Below are 21,135 nucleotides of genomic sequence, written 5' to 3'. Positions count from 1 at the left end.
CCCTGTTTAACGATGAGGCTAAAAACAAACCCGATAATCCGATCTCGTTAATTTGCCCCCAAACGCCGACGCAAGGTTCGTCCGTCCCACCCATCTTTTGTGTGAATGTAGTGTTGAAAAACAGACAGAGAGTGAGAGAGAGAGAGACGGATGTGCCATGAGCAAAAGGAATTTTTGTGTGTGAGGAGAAAATCGCTCTATGTACAGCAGAAATGAAATCCCGATAGTCCCAATGTTCCCGCGCGCCCTGCGTGGTGACCTTCGATACCCGCGATAGCTGAACCTCTTTCCGAGTTAAAAAAACGTAATGCTTTGTGAAGAACCGTGATCCCGGCTGGTATAACCTCCAATCCGTGCTGTCGTGTAGATATGTACACTCTAGGGTTTTGTTGTAAATGCAAACAGAAAATTCCGGGCCGAAATGAAAACAAACTTTGAAAGGACACACAAAACTCTCGTACAGAAAATCGCTCTTGCTGGCTGCTGGTGGTGTCTGCTCGTCATCTGTGACGGGAAACCTTGCCTCCCCCGAAAAAAACCCTGTTTCTCTTTCGTCCATATGCATGCAATGCAGAAGAAAATTTCGTAGTAACACGTATGCCCGCCTATCGCGCCCGTCTAGCTCAGCTTCTCTCGCTCGGGTTCTCCCACTTGATGGGATGCACGAGCATGCTGCGCATGCAGAGACGGCCGGAGCTGTCCTTGTGCGACTCCTCCTCCATGCCGCCGCGGAGGGTGCCCTCGTTGGCGCGGCCGCCGTTGGTGCCGCGGCCGTCCATCTGGCCGTAACCCAACCACCGGCGCCATAGGAGGCCGGCGAACTCGGAGTTGTAGTACCAGCTGGTGCCTTTGTGGTTGTGCTCGTTCTTGAGGTCGAAGGGGCTGCCGTGGCCGCCCGTCGTACCGTCGCGGCCGCCGTTGAAGGCCTTCTCAATGGTGTTGAAGGGGTACCATGCACGATCGAGATAGACGGGGTGCGGGGCGTAGGCGGCCTTGAAACCGTGGTGCAGAGCCATGGAGGCCGGGAACATCTCTGAGAACATGGAGTGGTGCATCCTCCACATTTCCTCGTGCATGGCGGCGAGGAGGCGGCGGGAGAGGCGAGAAGCGGTCACGATAGCGCAGCGACGCGGGGGCGGGGCGAAAACCATCTCGTAACCGGTAACATCCTTGGCGAACACCCAGCCTGACTCGTCGGCGTCAAAAAGGGGGTTGAGGGTGATGAGGTCGGCATCCTCGCCGACACCGCACTCTGCGGGGTCGGCGCCGCGGCCGCAGGACGGGGGCATGACGGACTGGCCTGCCTCTTCAGACTTGAGGGACATGCGGCCGGGGAAAATTTGGGGACCGAGAATGGCGCGGCGACCGGATGCGTTGAGTTCCTTCTCAACGACGTTGGCAAATTCATCCCAGGAGCCGTGCTCGGCAGGGATGTAGTACTTGGATGATCGTTCCCAGAGGAGGTTGCGAGACTGGCTGCGTGCCCATGAGCCGAGGCGGTCGAGGAGTTCGTAGTAGGAGCCGATATAACGCATATCCATTTCCCAGTTCCAAAAGTGAGTGTACTCAGGATGCTGAAGGGCGAAAACCTGGAGCGGCATCTGGGCGCTGCGATAGACGCCGTGGATATCGCCGTTCGAGGGGTTCTCGATGGCGTCGGCAAAGTGACCCGGGTAGTAGAGTTTCATCTCCGCCTCAGACCACAGAGTGCAAAGGGAGTGGAACTCGGTCGGCACGTTGTCGTCCAGTATCTTCTGAACGACGGAGGGATCCGACCAGATTGGCGCATCGTTGTCCTTAACGTGCAGGAGGAAATGAACCGTGTACTCACCACCCGACTTGAGTGACAACTCGGAAATCATGGCGCGGAAGTTGATGATGGCGAGCTGCGTCCACTCGAAGCCGACATAGGTGCGAATGACGACAGCAATGCGATCAACCTTCTTCAGGCCGTTGTCGGCGGCGTCGGGCTCACTGTAGATGGCGTCGTACGAAGTGCCGACGTCTTTGGTGCTGTTGCGGAAGCGCCCACTGTTGCGCTCGACGCATCGTTCCTGGGCGGAACCCCAGTCGACGCGGCTGTAGTTGATGCGACCAGTCTTGGACCATACGATCTCGGCGCCCTCCTGTTCGGTGTCCATACCTTGCGAGGTGCCTCCCTCGCGGATGTCATATCCGAGTCCGTAGGGGCCATAGCGCCCGAAGCGGTCGAAGCAAATGTCGTTGCGCAGACCGAGGACGGTGTGGGATCCAATAGCCGGGTCGGGCTGGTTCTGGGGAACGCCGTCGTAGGCGTAAATGTCGGGAACGGGAATCTTGTCGTCATCGTCGATGAAGCACTCTTTTACGGGTTGGTGATCCTTCAGGTACTGGCGAGACTCGTAGTCCGGGTGAGCCGAGAGATATGGTGTGGGAGTCGGAGGGGTATCATGGTAGATTGGCACCGTTGTTACAGGTGCCGGGAATGAAGCGTTGGGGTACTCTGGCGTATGGTTTACAAAAGGAACGATCGACTTCAGACCGTTGAAATATCCGTTCAGGCTTTGACGTGTTAGTCAAGTTTGAGCGCCACCCGCGCGATGTTCTCACTCACTGCTTGAACTTGAGCCATGGTGGCATGGAACTGTCGACCTCTGGCATCTCCTCATTTGGGATTGTGGTTCCCAGCTTGTTCGGCTGCCCGCCCAGCCCGCCTATCCTGTAGTCATCGCCGAGAACCTTGCCATCGCGTGTGTATAGCGGGGTGTTGAGGTACGCGAGCCCGAGCAGTAACGAGATGGTGACGGTCCATATCACGACCCTCCGGTAGAGGCAGTGGCCCAGTATCGCCCGCACCCGGATCTTCGGTTGGTGAATCGTCGTGGATGGTGCGGGGAGAAAGAACTCCCCCTTCTCCTGCCCTGGGCTATTCAAGTACAGAGAATTCGAACGAGAAGAGCGAGTACTGGATCGCGTGCTGCTGATGGATCGGGTGGTGCTGGTCAGAAGAGAGTGTGCTCGCTCCATGGTCGTCGGAGAGAGGTAGTTGGGTATCTGGGGTATCACGAAAACATCTGGTGATGGAACTTGGTGTGGCTAGAAAGAATCGAACGCAAGGGAATTTTGGGAAGGAGGAGGATGGCAAAGGTTAATGCTATAAAGAAAGGAACGGTCTGTGTAAGTGACGTTTTTTGCCTCGACTGTCCAGACGCCGGCTCAGACCTTAGTTTTCAAACAGGCAAGCTCCCAGCACAGGATGTTGGACGTAGAGAAGACACAAGCCACATACATATCATGCAACAGAGCGAGCAGATGGGACCGACCAGTCGGCAGCGCAGGGGTGTTTGGCCGGGCTGATCTGCGGAGGAGAGGTGAAGGAGGATGTGCTAGTTGGGATGTCCAGGGTTCGGGGACTGCCGAGCCTCTTTGCCTCTTTGGCTCTGACTTGACTGTCCACCATTCCCACGCCAGTCTGTCTCAGCTACCACCAACGTCGCGGGGAGCGAGCAAGGACGGACCTTGAGGCGCCAAGCCGGGGACAGGGGACAGCGAGCCTCAAGCTGTAGCGGACGGAGTGCTTCTTCCATCCCTTCCCCAGCTACCCAAGCCCATCATCGTATCGTTTGGATTGAAAGTAGCTTGGCAGGTCCCGTATCCAGGAAATAAGCCCAGCCCGGGTTGTGTGCCAACCCTCCATTTCCCCTGATTATTCGGATTGGTAATGACTGAGACGATACGAGGACTACTCATCTCCATGCCGTTCCCGTTCCGGGTCCCGAGATTAACTAATGGAGACTCTGGGGATCACAAATTGGATCTTCGGGACCCCGTCGCGGCCGGACACCCAGCCAGACGGATGGGATGTGCAACACAGAGCAAGAGAGCCTTTCGCGGAGCTGTATCAGAGCGTATGGGATCAGCGGCTCGCTGGTAGTGAAAAGAGGAAGAGAAACTCGAGAAGATGAGAAGAGGTTGCGCGTCCCCTGTGGGGCGCTGGCTTATGCGCACCTGGTAGATCAGGCTCGCCCAGAAAACCACAAGGTCGCAATCAGGGGAGGTGGTTGTAACCGGTTGCTTTCTTTAGCAACTGGGACGTGAATCGGGGCTGTCGATTAAGGTGTGGACATGCAAGGAACGTGGTTTAAGCGCACGGGAGTTGGTGCATCTGAAACCGTCGACGTTGCGGCGCTGGGCGACGTTTCATGCCAAGCTCAACCCACGTTGCGAGACTTGGTGCGATTTGTCAAGGGGAGAAGGACGAAAAGAAAGAGGTTGGCCCTGGACTTTGGGAATTTACCTAGCACTTGGGACTTGGGACTTGGAGGGGGGGAAATACCGGCGCAGGGACGCTCGTGGTTCGTCTGCTGCAGCCCTGGTTCATTCCATTCCGCAATATGCTGGACTAATAATCCTATGGGACTCGTCCCGCATACAAACTAAGGCAATATCTTAGACTTCCGTGACCTGTGTGATCTAGACACTTGCGCTAGTCACTCGGGTTCCTGGACTTCTGGAGTCAAGACACTCGCACTAGCAGAGTCTAGTACCTGGAATTCTGGGACGCTGACATCTCGCACTACGGTCTGGGACCTGGATTCCGTTTCTTCTGACCGCGCCACACGCGCGTGTTGCTGATGCTCCTGGAGCGTTTTGGAAGCGGTTCCTGTTGCGGCTCGGGTTTGGTAGTGGTTCGCACGACGCAGCTCAGGACGACAAATAGGGAAGCTCATGGTCCATTTGCGATCAGCTTGCGTCTCGTGTCGACGCCCTCTACACGAGTATGCCCGAATCTAAAAATCCCATCTTTCGTGCCATTTTGGCACGTCGTCGTAATGGCCCGCCACCGGAAGGCCATCTGACGGTGAGCCGAACACTCTCTCACCCACTCAAAGTCTGCCCTCCGGCACTTTAGCTTTGGGCTCAAGCAGGACGGGCGTACTTCCAGTCGGGTGTATGCTTCAATCTGCTTCTTATTTCATCCGGTCACTTTGGACCTGGGCGAATGGGCTGGTGTGCGTGACTTGGTCTGCTGGGCCGCCAGATCAATCTGATCCCGTCGTCTGCACCAAAGCTTTTGCTTCCATTACCCGTACTTCGTAGAGGTTTCATCCCGTAGACACGCCGATTAGTGTGTGTTGTCTTGGCTTCCGTTCACTGGACCCTTTCCATTTAACCAACGTATATTGCCGTGCTGGAAAAGACTGTGCCGTGCGCGTTCTCCACGAAGGAACGGAAGCACTGACGGATTATTGTCCTTGCTGGCGCCTGCTGCTAGTCCAGCACCATCCGAGCCACGGTGCAAATTCGCCCCAAGCAATGGCATAAAGACCGGTCGCTCGTGAGGTCGGCCACGGGTCGGCGTTGGCGCCGGCGATTCTGGCAAATACACCATGGATTAGACGCGAAATGTCCCGAAGCCGTCACTCGCCGTCAGCTGGCCGTCAACCACGATCTTGGTGGATGTTTCTTCGGCTTGCAAGGCAATGACGGCCAAGTGACGGGCTCCCGGCGAAGCTAGTCGAGTCTAGAGCACGCCATCGTCGATGGATGGCGCAGTGGCGTCCAGTCAACCGAGCTCCTCCTGAGCGAAGAGTTCGTCGTGAGATAGACAACCTCATCAACTAACCTTTTCCCGTGAGCCAGGGAGCCCACGACGGCATCAGCCTTGGGGTCTTGGGTATAGCACGATGGTATTTCCGAAGTCTGGGAATGGATAACCACTCAACCTGCGTCATGCTAGGCGACGTTTGGCACCCACGTGAACCGAAATAAACAGATCGCGTCACTAATTAAGTGATTAAGTTTGCTCGAGACTGACTCTTTTGGGCGTCGAATTGAATGGCTTTACAAGGTCAAAGCTGGAATGATAATGGCTGGACTGGTATTGACGTCAGTGCCGACATCCGGGTGCGGGTTGACAGCGGGGGTATCGTGCGATGACATCGTCTGTCAGCTGAAATCAGCGACCAGCCTCGGGCGGGAGGACGAGTTGAGCGGGAAGACGAAGGGTTGGGGGGGACCTGATTGTTGGGCGAAAGGACGAGAGGGTCAGCCTGTGAGGGTGTTGGGCGAAAGGAAGGGCAGAGGCAGAGGCCAGGAGCCGTCCTTGCTGCTCGAGGTCTGTTGTCTGTCCTCCGGCCATGACTCGTCCGAGTCGCAAAGTGAGTTGAGACTTTCCAGATAGGGCGAGAGCGAAACAAGTGATTGCGTGTCTATCGCGGAAACACTATTCTGACGCGCGACTGTCGACTTAGATCAACACGCTCGCCCTAGATCTGAACGGCGTATGTTTCGTGTTTGGACGGACGGTCCAGATGACGGTCGGCGGTCGAGAAGGTTGAAAGAAAGACGCGAGGCGAGAACGGAAGCGAAATGGAAGCTGAAGCGGAAGCTCCAGCAGCAGAGCGGACACAGACAGGCGTGGAGGGCCATTCCATACATTAGTGTCTTAGTCATCGGCGTCGAGGGAGAGTCCGTCTGACTGCAACGACAGAGCTGATGATGACGGGAATGGGCACTGGCTCACAGCTGCCAGCCGGGTGGGGGAAATCCGACGGTGAAGGCACAAGAGAACAATGTGGAAGCGGCTCACCGAGACCGAACTTGGAGACCCACCAGGCCGTGACATAACCTAGTCACATGACACAGCCCGGATGGCTGAGGACGAGGCTGAGGCCTGCTCCAGCCACACCTGCCATCCCGGTCCCGAAAAATCACTAGCGCCGTCCTGCCCTAGCGCCCACAAGCGACCATTTCAGCAAAACGACGAATTTACACCTTCCCCGCCAGCAAATTCATCGTCACGACACTCCGGCAAGCGACATCGACCAAACAGCCGCCAAGATGGGTGAGTAACGCGTGGAATCATTTCATTTTCTCAGCGTGGTGCAGCAGCCGGATACGATTTTGGAAGAGGAGGAATTACTATCGACTCCCGACCAACCGCGACACCGCCGCCGCTCGATGACGATGCGCACTCGACAAAATTTGGGCCACGAGGGGAAATCGATCTACGACGACCGGGCAACACCGCCATCATAACAGCGCATCACGAAGGGCTTCAGGGGAATTGATCCGGCTGCGACCATGGGAGAATCTTGAGAAACGGGCTCTGAAGGAACGGCTGGCTGACTCGGGAAATCTGCAGTGAACATTCCCAAGACGCGTATGACCTACTGCAAGGGCAAGGAGTGCCGCAAGCACACCCAGCACAAGGTCACCCAGTACAAGGCCGGAAAGGTATGTTCACACACGAAGCGCGCCGACGACGAACTCGCCAGCGAGCCCTCCCACGAACAACCATCGGACCCGGCGTACTAAACATCTTCTCCCACAGGCCTCGCTGTTCGCGCAGGGAAAGAGACGTTACGACCGAAAGCAGTCCGGTTACGGTGGTCAGACCAAGCCTGTCTTCCACAAGAAGGCTAAGACCACCAAGAAGGTCGTCCTGCGGTTGGAGTGCGTCAAGTGCAAGACCAAGCTGCAGCTCGCCCTCAAGCGCTGCAAGCACTTCGAGCTCGGGTACGTCCTCCCCGGCTCTCCCCTCGACGACGCCTCGAGAATGCTAACAATGTCTACAGTGGTGACAAGAAGACGAAGGGTGCTGCTCTGGTTTTCTAAACGCATTGTGTTTACGGTCGACCGACTTTTATGGCTTCCTTTAACGGCATACGGATCATCATCAGGCTGGAACAATGGCGAAGAGGGTTACCAGTTCTCAATTGAGGAACACTACATAGGGAACAAATAAAAGCCCTTGCTTGCGAACGGAAAGACAAAAAAAACCAAGACCAGTTCAAGATAGACCCTCGCTGTCTGTTTGCGCTGTCTGCGCGCGCGCGCGCCTGGAGGCTTATTACGAGTGACAAGAAAAAGGATGGGAAGCTCGGCTGGCGGGGTGTCCTGAGGGTTGTCAATTCGGAACCTGATGTGGGATGGCTACTGTTGTTGCCGAGACGCGTCTTCGCTTCCCCAGACGTGGTCGCTAAAAGGATAGATGCGCTTTACGAAGGCTCAGCCGGTCAATGAAATACATGAGTCTATGAGGAGATGTCTTTTCTCGTGAGCACTGCCTCGTGTGCCTATGTATAGCACGCATCGTCTACCACTTCTATGTGTCGCTTTTCGTCGTCGTCCCTAGAATCCCTCTCCAACCTTGATCGTCCTGCCACCGCCATACCACAATGTCCCGTTCCTCGCATCCAAGCCCCTCTCCTGCCCGACCAGCCATTCGCCACACCACTCACCTCCCTCCCGATCCCAAACCTCCTTCTCAAGCCAAGCATTAATCTCATCAATAGCTTCAACCCACCGCCTCCGCGCCTCGGGCGTTGCGTGGTCGTCCTCGCCCAGGAACCTGCCCAAGGTCACATGCGCGCTGGGGACCTGGTACCGGCTCTCGATCTGCACACCCGTGGACTGGGCCAAATCAAAAACGTCGCGGCGGAGGTGGTGGTACGTGTAGGCGTCGCCCTCGACGACGCCCTTCTGCAGGGCGGTGAGTGCCGGCGGCGGGCTGGTGGGGGCCTCGCCGGAGGCCGGGAGGAAGGACACGGCGAAGGCGGAGAGGTCGTGCGAGATCATGGGCTTGACGAGGCGGGCGCGGTGGGTGTAGGTGTAGTCGGTGACGTAGGGGATCGCGGAGCGCATGGTGTCGGTGAGGGCGGCTATCTCTTGCGGGGTTTTGGAGTGTGTGACTTCGAGGGTCGTGAGGTGCATTCTGTGCTGGGGCATGAGCCAGATGCCTGGTATTGCGTCAGCTCTGCTTTGATACCTGGGAATTGAGACGTCACGTCGACTGCTCTGTGCTGTCGTCTGATGGACCAGCTTGCCAGTTGACAACGGTTACGGCCACAAACATTGAGCTGAAATTACTCACTCGGGGCGACTTTCTTCAGTAATGCCTGCAGATGAGCCGCCAGCCTCACGATATGATCCGGCGGGCGAGCCCAGAAGACGAAGCAGTTTCTGTAATCCGTGAAACCGGGCTCCATCTGAGGGTTCTCCAGTCTTAGAAGAAAAGGGTCGATGATGAGCTCCTTGTAATCAGGACTCAGGAACTTCTCCCTCTGCTGGCCGTTTCTTTTCGTTCTATGAGCATGATACAAGGCTTGGATTTCTGCCTGAAATTACGTATCAGGACACAGGCTCGTCTCATCAGAGGTCAAGAAACCTTACAGGATCATTTCCGCAGGCGTTGATCAGTGCTTGGTAAGGGTTTTCGCCAGGCAAGATCTTGATGCCCGACAAATCTTCCAGCTTGTTCTTGGCATCGGTCGATACCAGTTGGGAACCCATCTTGGCCGTTGGGTGGTGAGATGTGTCTTACCGAGAAGCCAAATTTGCAGCTTCAGGGCAAAGGAATGCGCGTTCTCATCAGGTATCAGAAACAAATGGCAGGTTTGAAGCGGGAGGCCCGGAATGAAAGAGGTGACTAATGAGCAGAATATCAATCTCAAAGGGCGCAATGTCAATACGATACGAAGAATCTCAACGAGATCAAGCAGCTGAAAGCCGTTGTTGTCTTGACCAATCACAAGTGCAGGCGAACTCCTCCCAGCTGCATCTCGTCTCTGAGGTCCAGACCAGCACACCACCTCGGGAATACCCAAATTGGACGGGAGACTGCTGACTAAGACGACGCCCACGATCGGTGGTGGAACTTCCTGATTCGGAGACTCCAGAAGGTCCCGCCAAGGCCCCGCCAATCGGGTCGTCTGCCCCAGAGACGAACTGCTCTGTTTTGACTTCAGCTCTCCCACCTCCAAGATGTCCGGCGCATCATTGGACGGATCTCATCGCTCTTTGAGCCTCTTTCTTTTTCATCGGTTCCACCGGGAGCGCGGGCATCAAAATGTCAACCCAAAAAAAGCGCGGGGCTGGAGACACGAGATGAGAAGGACACGCGTCCTGCTGGTCCGAACCCCCCGGCCGGGCGAGCTTTTCTTTTTGCGCGGAAGTCGAGCACGTCAAGCAACCTAGGTATGTGCGCGCGGGTACATCGCCAGATATTTTACTTTTTGACGGTAGCATCACGTTCTAGAAAACCTTCATGCGTCTGCCACCGGTTGTCTCCAGCGTCTGCCGAAGCTTTCTGGAGGAGGGTTCGTAGGAACGAATTTGCTGGTATTTAACTGGCTTGTCGATTGTTATGCTTGAACTGGGACACGCGTCCTTACGTTTTGACCTCCTCGATCTCGGTTTTCCGTTCCCTTGGGCCAGATATTCTAGAAGATGTGCTTTATGTTGTTTTCGTGCGCGTGCGCTTAGATTCCACGATGACCGGATCCAAGCGGCTATACGTCATCGGAATTGACGCTTGCTCAGTGCCCGTGATGGAGGCAGGTCTGTCGTTCCCAGTGGCACAATGTCACTACTTTCTTACCTCCAAGTCACGCGATCTTCTATCAAGGAAGTCAATAGTCATGCTTACTGTTGCTTACTCTCGTTTCTCCTCTTTTTCTTCTTCTTGTCGATAGACGTGCTTGGCCTGGGCTCCTTTTTGCATTGGCAGAGTGTTCCTCACTGGCTCAAGATCTGAACACAGAATTGGCAATGGGTTCTGTTGTTGGAGTTTCTCGACGATGTATCTGGCTCAGAAACAACGACATAGGGGCAAGTAGTAAGCTTTGTGATCAGGGCACTCCAACCCAGAGAGACGAGTGGTAGAAAAGTTGATCCGCGATTTGTAAAGTCATTACTATTACCCACTTCCCCGCCATATGGGCTTCGAACCTCTGAGTGGCGACTTATAGAATGGGCGAATAGATTGACTTATACACAAGGGACCCTCCAGAAAGGAGGAGATGTCTTGCTTACCAAGTGGTAAAAACAAAGCAGGAAGCCTGATTTTGTTCCCCTTTACCCCTGAAACTCAAAGCATTGCCTTTCTTCATTGAATCAAGGAAGGCAACCATTAAAACCAAATACTCAGCTTCAAACCTTGATGAAGCTCTTGTGCTCTCTGTTTCCTGAAGTTGGTGCATGCTGAGCATTTATTGAGTTGCATGCAGCTTTTTCAACTTGCTCATGACTGGAGTCTTCCGGAGTCCATGCTGCCAAGTGGCAATACATCTCAACCTTTGCCTCCCAGTCAATAGGGATAGAGTCTTTGGAATAGCAGTGGTTGCCTAGTCTTCTGAGCTTTTCTCTGTTCAAGTCAGACTCAATCTCAGCCTTCTCTTCAAGGGCAGAAGGGACAACAAATTGTAGTGAATACCCATGTGAACTGATTCCTCTGGTGGCTCTCGCCCTCCATGATGGTTCTCCTCCAACCAGAGCACACATTCAGGCTATCTCAGGCATGTTTGCTCAAGTGGCAAGGCATTTCTCGCTGTTGAGGCGGGTCCAAAGGGGACTCTTCACCTTCCCAAGGCAAGTTGTTGGCTCCCGCCCTTCACACACTCATGACCCCTCGTCACAGGAGTCCGGAACCTTCCCTCGTCCTGGTGACCACCCAATCTTCTCCGCTCTAAAGACCTCAGGGCGAGGGCAATCAGGACGACATAAGCAACGAGAGCTGCCCACAAACCAGGTTGATGAAAAATTAAACAGCTAGATTAATATTCCCCCCTCCTACCCTCAAAAATTCTCACACTTCTTCCATCACCACCTTCACAGAACCAGAACTTTGCTCTATCCACCATTGTTATTGATCACCAGTACCACAAAGATCATCAGCTCTTTGCAGTCTGTGGACGGCTTTGTTTTCTTCGATTCGAGAAGCCTCGGTTTACCCTCTTTCCACCATTCTCTCGCATTCCACCGCTCATCTACCCCCCTTTGCCCTCTCTCTATCTCCGGTTTCCATCGACTCGCCTCCTCAATCATCATATTCTCAACTTGTGGGTTCGCATCAAGATGGCAGACGAGGGCGACCAGCCTGGCGATGACCAGTTTTGGGAAAACTTTCCGCAGCAGATCAGCTTCAACCTTGATGATCAGCAGGCCGGAAACGACCAGCACTACTTGGCCAACGATCAGCAAATCCAAGATGGTTCAGGAACTGGCTCCGTACCTGGAAATGACCAGTATGACTTCGCCAACCAGCAGCAGCTTCACGGTGATCCTGGAGACGACTCTAGCGGAGACGTTCATCACAACTTCGGCGGCCATCAGCAGTTCCACGGTCATCCAGAAACTGACTCCATACCTGGAAATGCTCAACACAATTTCGCCGACGATGGGCACTTCTACGTCGGTTCAGGAGTTGGCTCCGTACCTGTTCAATCTGAGCACAACCTCATCGGCCACCAGCAGTTTCAGGGTGGTCCAGGAAACGCCTCTATGTCTGGAGATAGCCGGCACATTTTCGCCAACCAGCAGCACTTTCAAGGTCTAGGACATGGCTCTGCACCTGGAAATGGACACCGCAACTTTGCAATGGACATGCAGTATCACAATGTTCAAGCACATGCTCCTATGTACGGAGGTGGCCAGCAAAACTTCAACTTTAACAACGCTCAGCAGCCTCATTCAAACCCAAACAACTTCCATGTCAACGACTATGGCTCGCAGATTTACAATACACACAGCTTGCAGTCGCAGAATTTCAATCAAAGCGGGTATCCCCTTGCCGGCAGCTCCTCCTTCGACAACACTCAACAACACATGAACAACGAGTCTGGCTTCACCGTCAACCCAAGTGACTTGAGTACTCCCGACCGGGAGTTACACTCCGAGACTTGGCAACAGCACAATTCGTTACACCGACCTTCAAGCGCGCTGGGACCAGACCCTACTCTGGGATTTGACCCGGCTACAGAGATGTCTCAGCCATTGTCGTTCTTTCCATCTTCCCCCATGCCGCTGCAGCCCAACATAGCTTTTCCATCGACGAACGTCACAGAATATCATTCTCAACCGCACCAGACGTACACTGGTTCCCATGGTCAAGTCTCCGGGGACTCGGCTGGTGAGCAATACCAAGCCACGAACAATCAGCCTCAACACGTCGATGGTAGCGTAACGGAAGACCAGAATATGTTCGGAATGGACACTAACGAAGCCTCCGACGACGGTGATTCGAAGTTGTTCGTGCAGCCTGGGCCTGGCGAAGACGTCTCGTCCTACCTAGACCTTGTCGGCACCAATCTCGGCGGCACCAATCTCGACAACATCGATCTCGGCGATATGAGTCCTGACGACATCGACAAGTTGATTCGTCAACTCGAACAGCGTAATGGGCTCATTGATAACCAATCTCAACCGTCGCCCGCTGGCGATGGCTTTGCGTTGGCCGCTCAGCCAGGAGGCACGATCCCACAGAACAATCCCGAGCGTCCCTCACATCTCCGTCCTGACATCAACACACGAGACGAGATGGACCCCTTGCCCCCCATCACTCTGGATGCCGACTCACACTCTATTCAAACCTTTATGGGGGTGAACGGCGCTTTGTATGAAGCCATTAATGGCGGATTGAGGCACTTCCCCGCGATTCCTCCCATCCTCCCCAGGCTCCTCCCAGGCGAGATCAGGGACCACAGGTCGGTCAATCGACCGCGCGATGCATTCTCCATCATTCTTGACAAGGCGTTGGGCATGGGTCTCCGGGATGTTTTGGGGAACGGTGGCGTGAAGTTCACGATCGGCACGATGTGTTCCGGTACAGATGGGCCGATTATGGCTCTGCAGGAATTCCAGGACGCACTTGTTGCCGCCGGCCTCTCAAACACGCTCCAGTTTGAGCACAAGTTCAGTGTTGAGATTGAGCCGTTCAAGCAGGCATTCATCAACAGGAACGCTCGTCCCACGGGGCATATCTACAGGAACGTCAACGATTTTGGCATGCCCGGTGCCACCGAAGCGTGAGTTTTATGATTGAATTCTAAACAACCATAATGAAGTGGCTGACCATATCGCAGTATGACGGTGTCTGGGGCCATGGAACCGATTCCCAAGGATATCGATATCCTTGTTGCTGGCAGCTCCTGCGTCGACTTCTCCGTGCTGAACAAGAAGAAGCTTCAAAGAAAGGAAGCCTCGGGCATGAGCAAACTGGGCAGTAAAGTCACGGGAGAAAAAGGACGAGATCCAACTGTTGCTTTACAGGACAATGAAGAAGATCCAGCTACAGCTCTTCATGACGATGAAGAAGAACCAGTTGGCGCTCCCCAATACGACGGAGAACCAGTGGTTGCTCTCCAGGATGATGAGGAGTTTTTGGCCCAACTCAACGATCTTACGAACAACCTCCGTGACGAGCACGAGTCTACGAAAACGTTTGTGTCGATCCTCCAGTATATCCGTCAAAATCGACCCAAGATCATGATCCTGGAGAACGTTGTCAGCGCTCCTTGGAACCAGTTCCGATTTTACTACGCCAAGATTGGGTACGACACCAGGTTTGCCAAGGTCGATGCCAAATGGTACCTCATGCCGCAGACACGTCAGAGGATATATCTCATCGCTGTCGACCGCCGACGTTACGGCGAGAAGGCGAATGGTATCGTTCGTGAATGGGAAAAGACCATGAGCCAAAAATGGTTCGAACAACCACCCAATTTGCAGAAGTTCCTGTTGCAGCCGTCCGATCCCCAAATTCTCCAGGGTAGGTATATGCTGGAGCTCAAGGCTCACAACAGACCGAAGAGAGATGTCGAGGCGGTTGCTTGCATGATGGAGCACCGCACTGCTCGTCGGAAGTACGGCCTCGGCGACGGCAATCCGTTTACCCAGCTCGACGCTCGCGGCATCGTCCGGCCGCGCGAGGATTCCTGGATAGGTTACATCAGAAATTGGCTTACGGGACGCATGCAAGATCTGGTAGACATCAACTGCCTGAAAGGCTTCCAGAAAGGCGTCGACATTTCCCACAAAGCTATCGTTTACGACATCGGCCAGAATGTTCAGAGACAGCGGGATTCGCTCGGAGCGCTGCCGTGCATTTTGCCCAACGCGGATCTTTTCCTCTCCATTCAGGGTCGGCCAATTTTGGGTTTGGAGGGTCTGGCTTTACAAGGGATTCCCATCGATCGCATGAAGTCGTCGAGAGAGTCGGAGGTGCAGCTGAAAAGCTTGGCAGGCAACGCGATGACCACGACAGTTGTTGGTGCTGGAACCCTGTCTGCCCTCATCTTCGAGCGCAAGTTTGTTGAGGACCCTGACAACCCCTTCTTTGACGGCTTGAGAAAAGCGAGCGACGTGGACGTCGACATGGACAGCGGCGCACCTCGCCTTGGCTTCGCCAGAGAAGTGGGGCCGGGACCTGCCTCGACTTCTTTTGCAACCGCGCCTGCCCTTCCCGCTGGAAATCCTTCTTCCAACAACAACTCCTGCCTTTCGAAAAACGAATCTGCCACCAACAACGCCGTCAGCTCTACAACAATGGCGACCGCGTCTAGTTCGCTGGAGTTGGCAGAGGGTCCGGACTGGAGGCTTGCCGAGGTCGACGGCAGCGACCCTCCGGTCTGGTTGCTTCGCATGCTTTGCCAAGAAGGTCGTCGATACTGCCTCTGCGATACTTATCGCAAGCACAAGAACATTGGCGAATATTACATGTGCGACTATTGCGCTGAGATTCGCTGCATCTCCTGCATCGGCAATCCAGAGCACAATTTCGACATGGACCGACCCATCAACGTTCTCTCCAACGATAGGCGGGGAGCATACCGAGACACAGTCGCTAGGCTTCCCGGCACGCTCGAGATCAGTTTGGGGGACGATGGAGATGTTCGTCTGTGCGAAAAAGTTCTCGGCAACGGGTTCCAGAGCCACCAGGATGCGCTCAAAAGTGCTATTCGCACCTGCGCCGGCGGAGTCGAGTATTTCCAGACAGACGTCAATTTCCGGGATGATCTCACCATCACCTACGAGTCCGCCAAGTCCCGCATCCTCATTGTTGCTACTCACGCCTCTGTCACATGGAACGTGTACCTGCGAGGTGCATTTTTCGACAAGAACGCCAGTTGTGAGATCACGGACCCCAGATATCTCCTCAATAATCTGGGCTACGATCTGGAGCAGCCGCTGATGCGAGCCACTCTCACCGATGCACCTTCATTCATCCCGACCGCGAACGACTAGGAGATCTTCGCTCAAGGAAGTATTGAAGTTCTGTTGCGCCAAGAACCGATTCCAGGTCGTGCCGACGCCTTTGCTCAGTCCCTTTTGGGCGTACAAGGTCGCTCTGATCTGAGAGCTGCCATTGTCCCGCACGTTGAGGGTGTCTTCGACTTTTCGGACAAGTGCGCCACGCCTTTTGGCCTTCTGTACGTTCGGAGGAGAGAGCAATCCCGTCGCATCTACCATATGAAGCACACCGAACCTGTGAGCAGCACAGAAGACGATCGATGGGTGCTGACAGACGACCCCCGCAAACTCGAACCCGGCCAGAAGAGGAACATCCTTCTGTCTTTCCACCCTGACTACACCCACTTCTGTCAAGAGAACAACCCTACGGCTCGGGAAATCGCGGCGACAATTCCTGGCGTGTGGGTACGTCCGTATCCTGGCGTCGAGATTCAAGCCGCTGCGCGAACCGTCCAGTTCCATAGTCGGCTTCGCAAGCTTGATCAGTCGACTTTGGGTGCCCTCTCATGCCAATCAGCTACACCGAGTATCATCGTCCGGTGCAATGCGAAGGACATGTATCACCCCGTCTCGTCTCTCCCGGTCCAGTGGAGTGCAACTGTGACATCAACAGAGGAGCCTTGGGTCCCCGTGCCGGAACATCACGTCAAAGATGCTCTGGAACTGATTTCATTCGCAATCAACAAGATTCGCAGCGAAGAAAGCGATACGTTTTCCGTTGAGAACGTCCAGCTCATGACAGGCCAGCAGTGCGCTTCTTGCCCAGTCCAGAAGCCCAAGATTCACCACGTCTGGGACGAAGATGGAACGCTGTTCAAGATCGAGGACGCAGATGTGGCTGCTAGAATTGTTCAAAGCGAGGACAGTCGCCAGCCCCCGTTCAAAGTCGACGCGTGGCTCCAAAATTGCTTCAGAGGCCAGCCTGACTTCTCTCTGCTAAGCATGCGGATATCGATGAACCCAATCTCGCTCATTCATCGTGCGCTCGGCTACATTCCAAGAGACAACAACGACATGTCCAACTTCGTCAGATCCAAGGATGGACTTGGTAACTTCAAGGTCCAATTCACCTTCCAAGATCCGAGTCTCAAGGAGCTTGCACCATTCCATGAGAGTCTGATGTCTACGTCAAATGAAGTTCTGACTACTGCTCAACAACCCCCCAGCTTTCGCGACATGGGCAAAAGGCTGAGAGACGATCAAGTAGCAGCCGTCAACTGGATGTTACGGCGCGAGTCGGGCGACGAAGCATTCATCGAGATGGAGTTTGACGAGAGCATCCTTCCTTCCGTCAATTTACGCATTCACGGGATTGCACAGGTGAAGAATGAAGCTCGCGGGGGTGTTCTTGCTCACGATGTTGGATATGGCAAGACTGTGGTGACACTGGCTCTCATTGACCACACTTTGGCAAACGACCAAGCTATGGCCGCATCATTTCAACAGCGTCGGCAGTGGCTTCAGGGAGATCGTCTGATCCACATCAAGGCGACCTTGATCATCGTTCCGTCTCAGATCGTATCCCAGTGGGCCGCTGAAGCAGCCAGGTTCCTTGGACGTCGCCGCAAGGTCCTCATTGTCCGCAAGTTTGCTGACGTTCAGCCTACGAAAATGCGCGCCGCAGACATCATCATAGTCAGCGGATCTCTCATCGCCAACGACAAGCGGCTTGATACCCTAGCCGCCGCTGCGGAGCTTCCGGCGCTCGAATACAAGAAGGCAGGAGCAAAGGGTCGACACTTTCTTGACTGGTATTCCGAAGCCACAAGCACCTTGAGGAAAAGCGGTTTTGATTTTGGCGCTCCCGAAAGCGCGAGCAACAATGACCTCCATGCGCGACTCAAGGCCGTCCGCCTTGATGCCAGAAACTGGGCAAAGCAGGAATCATTCAACCAAGTTGGGCCCAGTAGCCGGAAGAGCCAAGAGACGGCCACAGAGCCCTTATCCAAAGAAAAAACCAAGGGGAAAGGCAAATTGGACGAAAAGGTTGTCAAAGTCCATGACAGCGGGGTCAATGTCCTTGATCTCTTCAAGAAGGGGCAGTTGCTGGAGATGTACTCGTACCATCGTGTGGTCTACGATGAGTTCTCTTATGAGAACTTAAACGTCGCAGCTTTCCTTCAGTATGTTATCGCCTTCTCAAAATGGGTACTCTCGGGAACGTCCCCAGTCGGCACTCTCGGGCAGCTCTGCGACACCGCTACATTGTTGAACACTCATGTGGCTCGCGCTGCTCCCACACCAGGCTACTTTCCATATATCACGACTGGACCGAACCCACCCACATTGGTTAAAAGCGAAGATTTCTTGAGCTACCGCGACCCCAACTCTGCGCAACTTGCTCTTGAGCGCCACCATCAAGGACAACGCTTTGTCGTGCAATTCGTCAGGAAGAACCGGACATGTCTAGACGAGATTCCCACAAAAGTGATCATAGTTCTCGTCAATCCGACTCGTCACGAACAGCTGATATACATCGTCGTCCAGCAATCTCTCCAAGATGCCAAGTGGAATGTGAAGGAGCTGCCCGGGTACCTTGAGCAATTCGTTCAACGTCTCAAGGAACGCGAGAAGAATGCGGGCATTTTGGGAACACAGGTCAAGGGAGCTGGCAGATCATCCTTTTCGGAGGCCATCGATACATTGCTGATTCTCTCATCTGCGTCTGCGTCCTGCATCCGAGACCTGATGGAGGAGGTAGGCTGGATTCACCCAGACTATCCTCTTACGGGGAGCAGGATCCATGAAGGACTGGTGAAGCAGTCCATTGTGTACTTCAAGCGATGTTCAACAATCCTGTCATCACAGTTCGATCTGATGATGTATCTGGCGAACGTCATTGATGCGGACAGGACGGAACGCACGCTGAGTCGCCAGGAGAAGGAAAACGACTACAAGGCCCACATGCGAGACATCATCGCAATGTTCGCGAGCCACGATGGCAAAGCATTTGGCGATATGGAGTGCATGAACATCGTCAAGAACTTCATCCTTAACAAGCCTCACATGGGTCTCGACGGAAACACACATCAGGGCGACCTCTCCAACGTCTCATGGGACTTTGCAAACTGGCAGAGACAGAAGGGTGGACCCGGAAGGTATGACAGGTTCCACTGGTGGGCGGTAAACCCGGAAAAGGACTCCATCGACGCCGAAGAGTTGAAGGACCTGTCGCATCATCTTGGTGATGAAGATGATGATGTTTCCAATTCCAACACAGACGATCTCACCCGCAAGCTAGGCAAGCTGCGCATGACCCAAGAAGCCGACAACTTCAAGCTCATGGCCGACGCCATTGGCCTGAAGGGATCTTTGAGAGAAGAAGAAATGTCAGCCCGTATCGAGAGATATGTGGCTGGCAGAGCCAGCAAACACGACTTCGAATTCGGTGTCCAGCTTCCATCCCGGCTCCCAGCTAAGGGTACCCTCGAGAGCGCTCGTGGCAAGGATCTTGATGCCACTCTCAACTACTTCATCATGATCATTCAAAGCATTCAGGCTGGCATCAAGGTTACGCTGGAGGCTTACAGAAGGTTCCGATTCGCTTCCAAAGCCTCCAACATGATGGCAGGAAACTCCGCTGGCTTGCAGTGCTGGGCAAAGCTGTGCGACAAGTGTCACGTATCCGCCCCAGGCCTCGTGTATCTTTCAGCCGCCTGTGGCCATACGCTCTGTGAGTCTTGCCATGCAGATTACAGCTCATCCGAGGTCCTTTTATGCCCTGCTCGACCCAGCTGTGCTTGCGTGTCCCGCGGCACTTTCATCTCTGCTGCTAGGATCATTCCTCCCAGCGTCAAATCTACATTGGCGGAGCTTTCGAAGGAGCCTAGTGAGAAGATTTGGGAAATCCACTGCAGCATCACGGAAGCTGCTCTTCAGCGAGGGGAGAAAGTCCTGGTGTTTGCGACTTACAAGTCCATTAAGAACGACATGGCCAAGTTCTTCAAAGAGAGGAACGAATACGGTGTCTACATGACAGATGGCAGCAGCCAAGACTCCAAGACCATCGAGAACTTCAAATCTCACCAAGGAACTGCGGTGTTGATCCAAAGCCTCATGTCTTCGGAATCAGCTGGGACGAACCTGACTGAGGCGAACCACATCATGTTCGCGGGTGCTCTGTCCACCGACAAGGACAACTACGAGATGTATGTTCGTCAAGCCAAGGGAAGAGCTATTCGACAGGGCCAGACCAAGCCTGTGTACGTCTACCACTTCATCACCAGGGAGACGATAGAGTTCGACATCATCAACAGGAAGCACGGGGAAAAGATCTGCAACGCCGGCGCGGATGATCGTGTTCACCTCCCGCTTCCTGCGCAGATGACTCCTCACGACAACTACCCTTCGGCTTTCCGTCCTGCCTTGGATCGCACCGTGTCTTATAGGCTTCTCGGTTCTGTCGAGTTTGACGAGTTTGATTATTAGCGGACGATTGCGCTATTGGGGGGTTGGCCTCCAGTGAGACTACGAGAAGGGAATCGATGAGAGACATTGCTCAGCACAAATTGAAGCCATTACGAGCATCGAACCGTTGAGAAAGTCGAGTGTTGGGATTCGCGCCCACAGGAATTGGAGAGAGGGTTGAGATTTGGAATGGCTGGCCGGATGGAATTGGGTCTTTGTCAATACTGTTTGAGTACATCATCGGGCTGAGGATTTGGAGGCCGGAATTGTATGAGTGTCACGGATTCGGATATGGAAATGTTCTTAAGAAAGAAGTGTTGGCGAGAAAAACCAAACAGAAGAGTAAAAGTCAAAAAAGCAGTCATCAGTGGTCTGTCCTGTGAATCTCGTGAGCGGTATTTTGGTGCCTCGGTTCAGGAGACTGTGCTGCGATACGATCCTCAATCCCACTGTGGCAGATATCACCGATGGGCGATCGCCTGTCTGCCACAGCCGCGCGAGAACATTCACTTCGCAGCCACAAATAAGTTGTAAACTTGGAACCTCCCATGAATGATCATCAATCTGGCGGTAATTTCTATGCAACACCGTTTTCCCTGAGACAAGCCCCGACGCCACCGAGCCATCAAACATCCAAAAGCAAAAGAGACCCCCAGACATGCGTAAATGAGTACTCAAATCCCCGTCCGCCATCTTACAGCCTTCCTCTTCCCCTGT

At 54.2% G+C, this 21,135-nt stretch overlaps 5 protein-coding genes across 5 annotated transcripts; 3 read left to right on the top strand and 2 right to left on the bottom strand.

Annotated features, from left to right (window-relative positions):
* Positions 1–623: 623 nt before the first annotated feature.
* On the bottom strand, positions 624–3,006 carry CkaCkLH20_00341 (uncharacterized protein; the record flags this gene model as incomplete). Its single annotated transcript, XM_038883061.1, has 2 exons — positions 624–2,541; positions 2,594–3,006. The coding sequence occupies 2 exons, from the start codon at positions 3,004–3,006 to the stop codon at positions 624–626; spliced, it is 2,331 nt and encodes a 776-aa protein (XP_038751766.1).
* Positions 3,007–7,146: 4,140 nt separating this feature from the next.
* Positions 7,147–7,599, top strand: CkaCkLH20_00340 (putative 60S ribosomal protein L44; the record flags this gene model as incomplete). Its single annotated transcript, XM_038883060.1, has 3 exons — positions 7,147–7,218; positions 7,316–7,500; positions 7,560–7,599. 3 exons carry the CDS (start codon positions 7,147–7,149, stop codon positions 7,597–7,599), a joined length of 297 nt encoding a protein of 98 aa, XP_038751765.1.
* A 516-nt stretch (positions 7,600–8,115) lies between these two features.
* Positions 8,116–9,276, bottom strand: CkaCkLH20_00339 (uncharacterized protein; the record flags this gene model as incomplete). The annotated part of the gene is made up of 3 exons (XM_038883059.1): positions 8,116–8,723; positions 8,858–9,101; positions 9,157–9,276. 3 exons carry the CDS (start codon positions 9,274–9,276, stop codon positions 8,116–8,118), a joined length of 972 nt encoding a protein of 323 aa, XP_038751764.1.
* A 2,544-nt stretch (positions 9,277–11,820) lies between these two features.
* CkaCkLH20_00338 (uncharacterized protein) lies at positions 11,821–16,005 on the top strand (the record flags this gene model as incomplete). Its single annotated transcript, XM_038883058.1, has 2 exons — positions 11,821–13,787; positions 13,845–16,005. The coding sequence occupies 2 exons, from the start codon at positions 11,821–11,823 to the stop codon at positions 16,003–16,005; spliced, it is 4,128 nt and encodes a 1,375-aa protein (XP_038751763.1).
* A 30-nt stretch (positions 16,006–16,035) lies between these two features.
* On the top strand, positions 16,036–20,439 carry CkaCkLH20_00337 (DNA repair protein rad8; the record flags this gene model as incomplete). The annotated part of the gene is made up of 1 exon (XM_038883057.1): positions 16,036–20,439. The coding sequence occupies one exon, from the start codon at positions 16,036–16,038 to the stop codon at positions 20,437–20,439; it is 4,404 nt and encodes a 1,467-aa protein (XP_038751762.1).
* Positions 20,440–21,135: the final 696 nt, after the last annotated feature.

The sequence above is a fragment of the Colletotrichum karsti genome, assembly GCF_011947395.1.
Source record: "Colletotrichum karsti strain CkLH20 chromosome Unknown Scaffold1, whole genome shotgun sequence".
NCBI lineage: Eukaryota > Fungi > Ascomycota > Sordariomycetes > Glomerellales > Glomerellaceae > Colletotrichum > Colletotrichum karsti.
This window is presented reverse-complemented; position numbering and strand designations above follow the sequence as displayed.